Source organism: Syngnathoides biaculeatus, chromosome 8, assembly GCF_019802595.1.
Source record: "Syngnathoides biaculeatus isolate LvHL_M chromosome 8, ASM1980259v1, whole genome shotgun sequence".
In the NCBI taxonomy this organism is placed as follows: domain Eukaryota; kingdom Metazoa; phylum Chordata; class Actinopteri; order Syngnathiformes; family Syngnathidae; genus Syngnathoides; species Syngnathoides biaculeatus.
Window position 1 is genome coordinate 31630952 of NC_084647.1, and position 14853 is coordinate 31645804.

At 40.8% G+C, this 14853-nt stretch overlaps 1 protein-coding gene across 10 annotated transcripts in view; it reads left to right on the forward strand.

Annotated features, from left to right (window-relative positions):
* nlk2 (nemo-like kinase, type 2) overlaps positions 1–14853 on the forward strand; it is a 209689-nt gene that overhangs the window by 100977 nt on the left and 93859 nt on the right. For 8 of the 10 annotated variants that reach the window (XM_061827600.1, XM_061827603.1, XM_061827602.1 and 5 more), the window contains one exon: positions 12983–13076. In XM_061827600.1, coding sequence (XP_061683584.1) covers positions 12983–13076 — 94 coding nt within the window. Of the gene's footprint in view, positions 1–12982; positions 13077–14853 lie in introns of those variants that run through there. The other 2 variants (XR_009796104.1, XR_009796105.1) reach the window with 1 other exon arrangement.

Below are 14853 nucleotides of genomic sequence, written 5' to 3' on the forward strand. Positions count from 1 at the left end.
ACGGACGTTATTGTGAGTTACACTTCCGGTGTTAAGAGTGTTAGAGCGTTCCCGCCGTAATGGGTTCACTCTGTTGATGTCTGCAATAAAACGAGGTTTGCTCTTATGTTCAACACTCCGCCTCCAACTCCTTTTCTTCGGCGCTACAGTGTCCTGTTAGCGCAATTTTTGGGAGTCTTTAGCCAAAACAATGTTGTTTGCACAAAACACCGGCTCGCTTCCCCCTGCATCGCCATTGAGGCGAAACTTTGAAGAGAGTGCCGATGAGTAACTCCGAAAAATGATTCAGCGACTTGGCGAGAGTTGTTGAAAAAAGTCCCAAGAAGACTCTCTGATGGTTAGCAAGTCCTTGTGTACTTGAGTCCTGAGACGGCCAAAGAACACAAACGTAACAAGTACCAGGGAGAACGTGGGCTGCCACATTTGTAGGCGCCATCTTGTCAATATCCAAAATCCAAGTAACTAGCAAATATGTCCACCTACATCCTCACCTCTGAGCCACCCTGTCAACATAAACACTTGAGTGCGCACAAGTAGTGAGGTTTGGGTCTTTTACACAGAGGCAACTATGTGTAATCAGAGGAAAGGGAGTGGTCTTCGCCAGATATGGAGATGTATCCAAAACAAACAGATTCGTCATATGGGGCCTTTTCTAAACACGAATATGACAAAGACAATGCGCTTATGAAATGAAATTGACGCTTTTATACCTAGTTGTTGTTCGATACCATACATGCAAATCAGTTGGCTTTCAGTGAAATGCACCTTTTGAACTCAAAATAGGGTATTGATGTGAATTGTATAGATCCAATGAGTTTTTCCTGTGTGGGGGTGTTTTTGCTGTCGTCATAGGCTGATTTATACTCCTTGAACTCTGGTAGCAAGGGGTAATGGTACTTTGACTCCGTTACAATTATCGAAATGTCACTCACTACTTTTGACAATTTTTGCTCATTTTGCAGCTATTTAGTGCACGAGACTGCGAGTTCAATTGCTGCATTGGGCGCTATTTGGTCAAATGAAATTTAACCGCGAGTGACGTTTGTCTAGTTCACCAATCAAAATCAATCACATGTCTTTAAAGCAAAGTAAAAGCAAATACAATTTATTTGTATAGTGCATTTCATACATGAGGTAACTCAACGTGCTTTACATGATTAAAAGTATTTGAAAACATGGAGATAAAACATTTAAAATGGGATAAAAAACAAAAGTACAATTTAAACCACATACAGTGCAAAAAATGTGATTAAAAAGTGGAAATAGTCTAAAAAGTATGAGGATAAAAAATAGAGTTTTCAACCTGGATTTAAAAATATTCACATTTGGGGCTGACCTCATCTCTGTTGGCAACTTATTCCATTTGTGTGCAGCATAATATCTACATGGTGCTACACCATGTTTGCTTTGGACTCTGCGCTCCACTATACTCTCTACTGGGTTTGTAGTCCATAAGCATTTCTTTCATGTATTGAGGACCTAAATCGTTAAGTCATTTATAGACCCGGAGCAGAGCTATAACATCTATTCTAAAACTGACTGGAAGCCAGTGCAAGGACTTTCGGATTGGAGTTGTATGGTCTGACCGCTTTGTTCTGGTCAGAATGCGAGCTGCAGCATTCTGAATGAACTGCAGCTGTTTAATACGTTTTTGGGGGAGTCTAGTCAGAAGACCATTACAGTAGTCAAGTCTACTTGAGATAAAAGCATGGATGAGCTTTTCCTGGTCTGCTTGAAACATTCAAGCCTTCACTCTTGATATGTTCTTCAGGTGGTAAAAGGCCGTTTTTGTGAGTGATTTGAAATGACTGCTGAAAGTCAGGTCGTAATCAATAAGAACACCAAGGTTTCAGACTTGGTCTTCGGTTTTTAAAGATAGAGAGTTCAGGTGTTTACTAAGAGCAATTCTCTTTTCTTTATTGCCAAAAACAATTGTCTCAGTTTTGTTATGGTTTAGTTGAAGAAAATTTTGGCTCATCCAGTTATTTATCTGCTTTAGACAGTGGCACAAAACCTCAATTGAACTGTAGTCATCTGGAGACACTGTGAAATATAACTGTGTGTCATCTGTATAGCTATGATAGTCAAAATTAAAGTTTTGAAGAATTTGACCTAAGGGTAGCATATACAGGGTGAACACATAGTCTTCTTTTGGGATTCCCGGGCATAGGTATTAACAGTAGATAAGCTATCCTGGTTGATTGTCATACCTATGACCACCATTTTAGGAAGTTTCGTCGTTATCATGAAGGCAACGGCACGCTACTCGTGTTTACATTCATATTTCTAGAGGCTCCATCAATTAAATGAGTGGCTAATGAAGTGTGCACTACACTACCTGTGACTTTTATTGACACACGACAGACAAGGGGTTAAGTTATTGACTGCCAACATTTTTTACTGTTTGTCATTCAACGGCTTGAAAAGAAAACGATGATGATGTTAACACAACTCAAGGGGCCAAGGATGAATGTGTTTTTTAGTTAAAGGTGACCCAAAGGTTATTGTTGTTATGATTCATGGACCTCAAAGATAGAGTGAAGAAAATAAGTATTTGAACACCCTGCTATATTGCAAGTTGTCCCACTTAGATTTCATGTAGGGGTCTGAAATTTTCATCGTAGGTGCATGTCCACTGTGAGAGATAATCTAAAAATAAAAATCCAGAAATCACAATGTATGATTTTTTTAATGATTTATTTGTGTGATACAGCTGCAAGTAAGTATTTGAACACCTGAGAAAACCAGTGTTAATATTTGGTAAATTTGTCTTTTTTTGCAATTACAGCGGTCAAACGTTTCCTGTAGTTGTTCATCAGGTTTGCACACACTGCAGGAGGGGTTTTGGCCCACTCCTTTACACTTTCTGGGGTGTCGCTGAGAAACACAGAGTTTCAGCTCCCTCCAAAGATTTTCTCTTGGGCTTGGGTCTGGAGACTCATTCGGCCACGCCAGAACCTTGATATGCTTCTTACGGAGCCACTCCTTGGTTTTCCTGGCTGTGCACATTGGGTCATTGTCATGTTGAAAGACCCAGCCACGACCCATTTTAAATGCTCTGACTGAGGGAAAGCGGTTGTTCCCCAAAATCTCACAATACATTGCCGCGGTTATCCTCTCCTTATTACAGTGCTGTCATCCTGTCCCATGTGCAGAAAAACACCCCCAAAGCATGATGCTACCACCCCCATGCTTGTGTTCTTGTGATGGAACTCACCATTCGTCTTCCTCCAAACACGGTTAGTGGAATTATGACCAAAAAGTTCAATTTTGGTCTCATCTGACCACAAAACATTCTCCCATGACTCCTCTATATCATCCAAATGGCCATTGGCAAACTTAAGACTGGCCTTGACATGTGGTGGTCTAAGCAGTGGAACCTTCCGTACCATCCATGATTTCAAACCATGGCGTCTTAGTGTATTACCAACAGTCACCTTGTAAAGGGTGGTCCCAGCTCTTTTCAGGTCATTGACCAAGTCCTGTCATGTAGTCCTGGGCTGATTCTTCACCTTGCGAATGACATTGCCAACTCCCACTATCATAGCAGAGCCACTAATATTGTAAAGGATTCTTCACATCCTGGTCATCACCTGTTAAGCCTGCTTCCCTATGGCAGGCGGTACAGGTCCCACAAAACACGGACAACCAGATTCATAAACAGCTTTTTCCCAATAGTCATCAACTCCTTGAAGTCAAAACCACTAAACATACAGTACTTTTATGGAATATTATGCAACTGCACTTTCGCACATGTATTTATTTATTTTAGCAATAACTGTGCCTTGATGTTTTATCTGTTGTTTTTATCTAAGATGTTCTATATTGATTCTATTTTATTGCACCTTGTGGAGAAGCACTCATTTTGTTGTGTGCACAGCATGTAATGACATTAAAGGTTTTTGATTTGATTGATTGATTGAAAACAGTTCAGCAGCTGAAACCATCTCCGACCTATCTTGACTCAATACCATCTGACGTTTTCAAAGCTACTGTATTGTGAAGTCTATTTAGTAACAAATAATCACTTACGCACTTCAGTCTGACGAGTTTCATAAAGTTTTTAAGGTAGCTGCTGTTAAGCCTCATCTAAAAAGGTGAGCACTAGACTATTCAATGTTAACAAGTTATAGGCCCATCTCAAATCTCCCTTTCATAGCCAAGATTGTTGAGAAAGTTATTTTTAATCAACTCAGAAATTTCTAGAATTTTAATTGGTGTCATGAGCAAGGCTTGGCCATGGCCAAGAAGGAGATTTTGTCATTGGCATTTGCCAGTTCATTGCCTTGTGTTAGTGAGTTGCATTCACTGCCTGTGGGACTCTCCGCTTCTGTGCGTAAATTAGACTAATCCCGAGTCACAGCGATTCTGTGCCCTTTGGTTTGATCATGTCCTATTAAGTTTGTTAGTTTGCCCCATTGTCATCGGACCTTGCTGTATGTCTTTTTGGATCCTGCCAAGCCTAGCATTTTTGTGCCACTGCCTTTTGGTATCGACCAGTTTCCTGACTAAAACCACATTGAACATTTTGTCTCTGGCTGGAACTCCTGCATTTGGGTCCGCCCCCCCACCGTTGTTTCGTGACAGAACGAACTGACCAGAACAGGACCCAGTAGGAAGATGGGGTGTTGCCGGGGACGCCGCCTGCCTGAGGATCAAAGCGTTTTCTATCCGGGTGGGCTCCTTTATGTCGTCCTCTCCTACCTTGTCACCCACTCCGACCGTTTGTCATGATTATGTTCCAACCATGACCCGCTCACCACCGCACATCCTTTTGGACTCAGATTTTTTGGATTATGAGGAAGACCTAAATTTATATGACTGGTTCTCTGACTTCGATCCAGACAATGACTTTGAATTTCCTCTCCCCGTGATCAGTCCCAGTTGGTTTGTTTTGCCGCCTCATGCTACCAGCCCCCGTGTGCCTTTGTCTCATGCCTCCCATTGCTCATTGTCCAAGGCACAGCGGACTATCGCTTCCGCCCCAGCAGCGACCGAGCTTGAGCCGTTCGCCGCCGCTGCTCCAGCAACAAGCAAGTCACAGCGTTTTTGTCCCTCTGCCTTGTTTTGGACTGACTTTTGGTACCGACCAGTTTCCTGAATAAAACCACATTGAACATTATGTCTCTGCCTGGAACCCCAGCATTTGGGTACGCCCCCGCACCGTTAGTTCGTGACAACTAGACTTTTTGACAAATTTCAATAAGACTTTTGAACTCATCACAGTGCATAATCTACTCTTTTCAAAATGCTAAATGATATAAGGTTGAAAATTGACTCAGGAAAGATGTCAACTTTGGTCCTGTTTAATCCGATTTGTTACGGAAGATCATAATATACTGCTGAATAGGTTGGAAATGTGGGTAGGACTAAATGAAACATTCCTTAAATGGTTCGGGTCCTACCTGGAAGAAAGGAGTTACTTTGGAACCATTGGAAGTGCTCAATCTCAACAAATGGCACAAATTGTGTCACCATCTAAAGCAGATAAATAACTGGATGAGCCAAAGTTTTCTTCAACTACATCACAACACAACTGAGAATGTTTAAGGCAATAAAGAAAAGAGGATTGCTGTTAGTAAATACATGGACTTACTGTCTTTAAAAAACAAAGACCAAGTCTGAAACAATGGTATTTTGATCAATTCTGACCTGACTTAAACTGTCATATAAAATCAATTACTAAAACTGCTTTTTACCATTTGAAGTACGGATATAGAGTGCAGGGTTGCATGTATCAAGCACAACAGAAGGTCATCCATGCTTAGGGGTCGCCACAGCGTGTCATCTTTTGCCATCTTAGCCTATCTCCTGCATCTTCCTCTCTAACCCCAACTGCCGTCATGTCTTCCCTCACCACATCCATAAACCTTCTCTTTGGTCTTCCTCACGCTCTTTTGCCTGACAGCTCCATCCTCAGCATCCTTCTGCCAATATACTCACTCTCTCGCTTCTGAACATGTCCAAACCATTGAAGTCTGCTCTCTCGAATCTTGTCTCCAAAACATCCAACTTTGGCTGTCCCTCTAATGAGCTCATTTCTAATCCTATCCAACCTGGTCACTCCGAGCGTGAACCTCAGCATATTCATTTCTGCCACCTCCAGTTCTGCTTCCTGTTGTTTCTTCAGTGCCACGGTCTCTAATCCGTACATCATGGCCGCCCTCACCACTGTTTTGTAAACTTTGCCCTTCATCCTAGCAGAGACTCTTCTGTCACATAACACACCAGACACCTTCCGCCAGCTGTTCCAACCTGCTTGGACCCGTTTCTTCACTTCCTTACCACACTCACCATTGTTCTGGATTGTTGACCCTAAATATTTGAAGTCGTCCACCCTCGCTATCACTTCTCCCAGTAGCCTCACTCTTCTCCCTTGACCCCTGTCAGTCAGGCACATTTATTCTGTGTTACGTCGGCTAATCTTCATTCCTCTCCTTTCCAGTGCATGCCTCCATCTTTCTCATTGTTCCTCCACCTGCTCCCTGCTTTCGCTGCATATCACAATGTCATCTGCGAACATCATAGTCCAAGGGGATTCCAGTCTAACCTCATCTGTCAGCCTATCCACCACTGCAAACAGGAAGGGGCTCAGAGCTGATCCCTGATGCAGTCCCAACTCCACCTTAAATTCCTCTGTCACACCTAAGGCACACCTCACCATTGTTCTGGTGCCATCATACATGTCCTGTACTATTTTAACATACTTCTCTGCCACACCAGACTTACGCATGCAGTACCACAGTTCCTCTCTTGGTACTCTGTCATAGGCCTTCTCTAGATCCACAAAGACACAATGTAGCTCCTTCTGACCTTCTCTGTACTTTTCCACTAGCATCCTCAAGGCAAATAATGCATCTGTGGTACTCTTTCTAGGCATGAAACCATACTGTTGCTCGCAGATACTTACTTCTGTCCTGAGTCTAGCCTCCACTACTCTTTCCCATAACTTCATTGTGTGGCTCATCAACTTTATTCCTCGATAGTTCCCACAACTCTGAACATCCCCTTTGTTCTTAAAAATGGGAACTGGAACACTTTTCCTCCATTCTTCAGGCATCTTTTCGCCCGCTAGTATTCTGTTGAATAAGTTGGTCAAAAACTCCACAGCCATCTCTCCGAATTGCTTCCATACCTCTACCGGTATGTCATCAGGACCAACTGCCTTTCCATTTTTCATCCTTTGTAGTGCCTTTCTGACTTCCCCCTTGGTAATCATTGCCACTCCCTGGTCCTTCACACTTGCCTCTTCAACTCTTCCTTCTCTCTCATTTTCTTCATTCATCAACTTCTCAAAGTATTCTTTCCATCTATTTAGCACACTACCGGCACCAGTCAACACATTTCCATCTCTATCCTTAATCACCCTAACCTTCTGCACATCCTTCCCATCTCTATCCCTCTGTCTGGCCAACCTGTAGAAATCCTTTTCTCCTTTCGTGTCCAACCTGGTGGACATGTCTTCATATGCCTCTTGTTTAGCCTTTGCCACCTCTAGCTTTGCCCTACGTCGCATCTCGATGTACTCCTTTCGCCTCTCCGCAGTCCTCAGTATCCCACTTCTTCTTTGCTAATCTCTTTCCTTGTATGACTCCTTGTATTTTGGGGTTCCACCACCAAGTCTCCTTCTCCCCTTTCCTACCAAAAGACACACCAAGTACTCTCCTGCCTGTCTCTCTGATTACCTTGGCTGTCGTTATCCAGTCTTCTGGGAGCTTCTGCTTTCCATCGAGAGCCTGTCTTACATCTTTCCGATTTTAAATTTTAAAATATTTCTTGCACTCTATGCCTTTTATCTTTCTTATTCAAAATAATCTTCATTTTTTCTTAAATCTTTTATTTCTTTGTATTTAAATTCTTTTAATCATGTAAACCACATTGAGTTGCCTTGTGTATGGAATGCACGATATAAATTGATTTGGTTTGCTTTACATTTAGACATGCAAAAGGAACAGCTTTCACTAATTGTAGTATTTTTCTGGTGCTATCGACCCAAACATGGATATTTCATCCCACTTATCCATCCATCCATTTTCCAAGCTGCTTATCCTCACTAGGGTTTATGGGAGTGCTGCTGCCTATCCCAGCTATCTTCAGTCAGGAGGCTGCATACTTCCTGAACTGGTTGCCACCCAATCGCAGTCATCTCACTTATTAACTTGAGAAAACACTGTGCAGTAATTGTTTTTCTTTTCTTTCACATATTATTTCAGTATAAGTCCATATTCAATGTTTTTATTTATTTCAACATATGCTTTTTACTTTACAACATATAGTAATTATTTCAACATGTACTCATATTCTTTGGAGGACTTCTTTTTACCTCTACTTCAGTGAGATTGTCAGGTAACAGTACTCTTACATGAATACAACATTTGGCTTCTCAACATACTTCTGGAGCAGACATCGTCTATTGCTACTCTTATGTTTAAGTAACTTTTTTGGTCATTAGATCAACAAGTATATATTTGTTCCACTCTTTTTTGTATTTTCGCTTGAAGTGTTGCAGGTCGTGGCCTTGGTTTTGGTTGTGCCAAGCACACCTAACATCAGGAACAAGAGCTGAGCCGCTAATACAGCTTGTATTAATTAGGAAACACGCCTACAATTTTCTGATTAGTCTACGGATGTTAATGTTGAATATATTAAACTGAGGGATGTTAGTGATTATGTCAACACAGAATGAAGTAACTCCAAATTCAAAAATGGCCAATAGTGAAAAATGAAATGAAACAAACAATGATTGTCATCATTTGTTTTCCATGAGAGCGCTTAAAGGGGAAGATGCTCTTCATGTGGCACAGCTTGAAACAGGCATTAAGTACAGGTGGATATTGGCCTGGCTCAAGTGGACCCCCCCCTAAAAAAGGGAAGAAATGAGGCAAATTTAATGTGAATCCCAAATTTACACATCAAGATGTACTTGAGCGGTGTGCTTTATTGCTTTATTGTACTCTTCAGAGTCTTGGAGATAATCTGTTTTAAAATAAAAACAAGTCTCTTGGGGGGCAACGAGGGATCACCCCAGATCAATGTTGTCCAATGTTGTTTTTTTTCATGCCTTTAATCTTTGCATGTTTGCTCGCTGGCGGTCTAAATAACCAAAATATAGTACATTTAAGACATTCAGAAGTTAACTTGTTCTTTGGATTGCTGTCCTGCTGCTGACCCCAAGCGCACTTCAGCTTGAGGTTACGAACTGATGACTCAACATTCTTCTTCAGCATTTTTATTTATTTTAATTTATTTGTCCTGTTTGGTTGTTAGTTCATTCAACATCCCTTTTATGCTGGAACAGTTTTACTGTCACAGTGGACTTTTTAAGCTTCCTCTGTGATTTCTTTGTATTATAAAAGAAGTTTATTGAGAATCAAGAGTTAATCAGTTGACCAGAACATAGTTTAGTGAGGGGGGAGAGAGAGACAAAGACAAAGCTCTATTTGTGAACAGGATAAGAAATGTAAATAAATACATATTTACATAAAAGGAAACATTAAATGGGCGGCACGGTGGAGCAGCTGGAAAGCGTTGGCTTCACAGTCCTGATGACCTGGGTTCAATGCTGGCCCCGCCATTGTGGAGTTTGCATATTTTCCCCGTGCCTATGTGGGTTTTCTCCGAGCACTCCTGTTTTTCCTCACACATCCCAAAAACATGCAACATTAATTGTACACTCCCATAGGTGTGGTTGAGTGTGGCTGTTTGTCTCTATGTTCCCTGCTGGCACCCAATTCAGGGTGTGCCCCGCCTCCTGCCCGTAGAAAGCTGGGATAGGCTCCAGCACTCCCTGCGACCCCCGTGAGGATAAGCACCTACGAAAATGGATAGATGCAAACAATTAATATGGATGTTGCATGAGCCTGTAGCTCGACTCCCTGTTGGGGCAGGACAGAGTAAGCTAGGACAGACCAAGGACATTAGAAGGATCCAGGACAAGGGTCATGAATCCAGCCATACAAATGAAGACAAAATGAAGACAAATGGGACTGACTAAGTGAATCATAGAAGCCTATCGAGCGACAGTATAAGTATGGGTACACCCAAGCAATTCACATATTCATGAGTTATTTATTGCATTAAGTAAGTGGTCTCAGCTTTGTGTGCCAACAGACAGATAGACGTGAATTCACATCTTTGTACATGGACGAAGACTGACAGATATGTACTGCGACGCAGAGGATCCCACCCAATCTAGGGGAGGATCGGGTATAGCGGTCCAACAGAGCGCAACCCGGTGGACAGGACACATATGCAAATCAAAGAAAAAGCGATAAAACTGGATGAGATTTTCTTTTTTTCCACCGAGAAAGGTTTGGTCTGAAAAATTTTGCAAAGCTAAAGTAGAAAGCGAGTTTTCAGAAGGAAACAGGGACAGGAAGAGGAAGTGGTGAGCGTAAAGTGACCCATGAAATGGAAAGAAGAGAAGGCAGCACACCCCAGAAGTAACAATGGGGTGGCACCGCCCCACCAGCAGCCAGAGAAGGGGACCCAGGTGAATGCCGGCAGAACTCCAGCACCCACAGAGCATGGGTTACTTACCATCACATAACCATTATTCCCTGGGAGGTCACCCCAGTGTTTTCTTCCTCATCCCCGAGAGGGCGAATGAGGGGAAAAAAGTCACACCCCCACAGAAGCCGGAACTGCAAACACAGGTATGAGAAGAAAATCCTCACTCCATGCACGTGTCCTCTCACCATGGAAACCGATCTAAAATGTGTGGGAAAAGAAAAATAAATAAATAGAATAATGGTCAAAGACCAACAACCCGTACAACAGAGAATACAAGTTTATTTTGAGACTTAGGAGTCTTGATTCTGTTAGAAGGAACCGTATGCAGGCAATGAAATCAAGAATCTAGATTTAGCATGTTGAGGAAAGGTAACCAGCTATCTATGAATATATTGGATTTTTTTTCATTCTGCTATTTTTCAAATTCAGTATATTCTCAGATGATATTTTGCCACTGATTGTTAATAGCTCCTTTGTTTTTCCAGTTTTTCCCGTTTAATAGAATTGTCATTTTAGGGCATTGCAGGTCGGCTTAGCCTTCCACATACTTATCACTCCTTTTTTGCACAACTGGAGTCATCTTGTACAGCGAACTCCCATTGCTTTCCTATACTTCTCAATTGCTGAAATATCCTCTGCAAAACATTGCTTTTGGTTGTAATTTACAATGTCTGTTTCAGTTTCCTGGAAATACTGAGTGTGTTCCTTTGGAAGCTGTTCCAAAGTCATCCTTTCTTCAATATTTGCTGCTTTTGGTTCCTTATTTTATTTTATTTTTTTACACCCTTCAGCAGCTTGATAAACCAAGTGACAGCACGTTGGAAACATGTCCAAGATGAGCAAAAGCGCAAAAATGGTTGCAATTCTGTTGGCCAAGGAGGTTTTAAATCTTGCACTTATGATGATCAAGTACTTTACAACAGCCGTACTATCTCTCCAAAAATAGAACTGGGTAAGTAACAGGGCACATGGAGACAAACAGCCGCACTCACAATCACACGTAGGGGCAATTTAGAGTGTCCAATTAATGTTGCATGTTTTTGGGATGTGGGAGGAAACTGGAATGCCCAGAGAAAACCCACGCAGGCACAGGGAGAACATGCAAATTCCACACAGGCAGGTCCGGGATTGAACCCAGGACCTCAGAACTGTGAGGCCAATGCTTTCCAGCTGATCTACCGTACTGCCCTGTTCAAACAATTAAATGCAATAATAAACATCATGGGAATGTCCAGCCATCACACCGCTCAGGGAAGGGACTGCCTCTCTCTCTCTCCTCTCTCTCTCTTCTCTCTCTCTCTCTCTCCTCACTCTCTCTCTCTCTCTCTCTCTCTCTCTCTCCAATGTGTGTGAAACAGCTAAAGATATTGTGAAGATGCGGGATGCAAATGGGTCTTCCAAATGGACAAGCATAAGCATACTGCCAAAATGCTTAAAAAGTGGCTTGAGGAAAAAACAATTTATTGGAGTGGCCATCACAAAGCCTTGATCTGAATCCCATCGAAAATCTGTGGTCAGGTCTGAAAAGGCGTGTGCGAACAAGGCAACCGATAAACTTGACTCTGTTACACTAGTTTTTTCAGGAAGAATGGGCCAGGATTCCAGCGGAGTGTTACCCGAAAGGTTTGACCCAAGTCGTGCAGTTCGAAGGAAATGCTACTTGATACTAAGGAAATGAAACAGGCGAGGTTTAGTCTGATTCGACTTCAGATTGTGACACAAAAAAGCTATTTTTTTTTTAACTGTGTATGTAAACTTTGGACTTCAAGTGTATATGTATTTCCAGACTTGTATTGCCACATTACAATCTAAGAATAGGTGAATTTGCTAATGCTAAACTGAAAATATATGGAGGTCAATTGTACTGTTTGGAAAATTAACTTATTGTTCTCTATATCACTATATAGAAATGTAACTCATCTTATGTGAACACTTGTATTTCACTCAATCACTCATTAATTGACTGTAGCTTTTAATTGTGAATTTAAAATAACTTATTTTTCCCATTATCAGTTTCCTGATATTTATTCTTTCTTGTATTATATGGGGGCGGCACGCTGGGGCAGCTGGTAAAGCGTTAGCCTCACAGTTCAAACCCAGCGTGGGTTTTCTCCGTGCACTCTGGTTTCCTCCCACATCCCAAAAACATGCAACATTAATTGGACACTCTAAATTGCCCTTTGGTGTGATTGTGAGTGCGGCTGTTTGTCTCTATGTGCCCTGCGATTGGCTGGCAACCAGTTCAGGGTGTACCCCGCCTCCTGTCTGTTAACAGCTGGGACAAGCTCCAACACTCCCCACGACCCTTGTGAGGGTAAGCGACTAAGAAAATGGATTGATGGATGTATTATATGGAGTAATACTCCTTAGTGCCAGTCAGGCTCAAGTAAGAATGTTGAGGTAGAATGTTGTGCCTTTTCCATCTTTGACAACACTTTGTTAACCTCTTTATTTCTGTCTCCCCCCACAGATATCATCCATCAGTTTATTTTGGAACAGCAGAAGGGGAGTCGGGTACCACTCTGCATCAACCCACAGTCAGCTGCTTTCAAGAGCTTTATCAGGTAACCAACTCTTAAATACGTCGTCGCCAGAATTATCGTTCCTATAGACCTGATTGTCAGCATGGAAATAAGGTCAAATCATTTACACATGCAAATTACAGTCTTTTAAATATGATAACTAGGGATATTCCAATCACATTTTTTTGCACACAGTCAGTACACAATACTTCATTTTGAGTGTCTGGTGATAGAGTTACAATCCAATCCTAATGCATTAAGAAGTTAAAAAAAAAGTATTCATCCAATTTGTTTCAATTGACTTTTTTTTTTTAAATGAAACTATCACAACAATTATAGATTTTTATATGGCTGTAAGTCTCGTACTCAATCTTTTTATAGCACATGTGTGTACTCTACAATTAACATCCAAACAAGATGAGTACACATGCACTACTGGGGCACTTGAAAGAGGTGTACCATGGGCAGGCACAATTCATCATAGCTCTTTCAATATGACTGAATCATAAATACTGTAGTGGTATCATTCCTTGACAGCTCATTTATAACTTGCTCCGTACATAATCCATAATAATTTATCATAAGCATAGAACTCTTTGATGAATTGTTATTATACCTGTTGAAGGATGCTGACAAAGCCATAATGACTTGTGAATAGATGAAAATTAATTTATGTATCTGGACTTTTATCAAGATCCCCACCAAAATATAAGGGGTGGATTCTTGGCTGTTTTGTTAAAATGTATAATTCCCGTCAAAACAACAGCTATAGAAAAAAAGAGGGTCATACTGATTATTGGCAGTGATGTTTGGCATTTTGACACATCTTTATCTGGCTTTTTTAAACCTGACGGCCGAGGTCAACTAAACACGGTAAACTTAAGGGACCTATTTATTTCTTCAAGTTTCCTGTTACTTAAGATACTGTGAACTGATTGCAAGTTTTGTTTTTCTTTTAACTTCAAACAACGATGAGCAAAAAAGTAAAGTGATATTGGAATTTTGGAAAACTTCATTTACTGTAAAAAAAAAAAAACTACAAAGCTAATTGTTTTTCATTTAACTTTATAAGCCATGCTGCTTTTTTCAGAAATTTAAAGTCTAAAAATTTTTTTGCAAATTTAAAAAGCTCTTTATAAATATGCTTAAAGGCATTTAAATGACAATATTAAAACTATGGAGATATTGTGCAAAATTTGGATGGCAATATTTTCCCTTTAACTGCCAATGAATATCTGCTCCAAATATTGGTTGTTGGCCTCTTTGTCTACTACTAATCAGTATCGGCCCTGGTAAAAAAAAACAACATATCAGTGTGTCTTAAATCAAATGTCATTAAACAACGCCAGTGGTGGACTTAAGTTATTTATGCTGTAGTGGCTTAAGAAAATAGTTTTGAATTTGTTCCATGACCTTAGCCATAACTCAAATCACTTCATCTTTCCCCAGTGAAATGAAAATGATATTATTCTATTCCAGGCTCCCCACAAAAATATAATACTAACTGCAAGAATGATGATAATAATTACATTATTATTGTTAATATAACAATGTCAAGAATTAAAAGGGAAACCTGTGAGTAGAGTTATATTATCAGTCTACACGTTTTGCCCCACAGTTTGTTCAAATATCCATTGCTTAAACAGTTTAGTTTAGCATCTCACTGGCATTTTCAAATACATTTCCAATAAGTTGGAGGATTACTCTAATGCAACACTGTTTGGTTGTTTTAAATACACAATTTATATTTCTTTGTTTTATGTTTAGATTGACAGTAAGCTTTAACTCTGAGTGCTATTAAACATCTTGAAGCCACTTT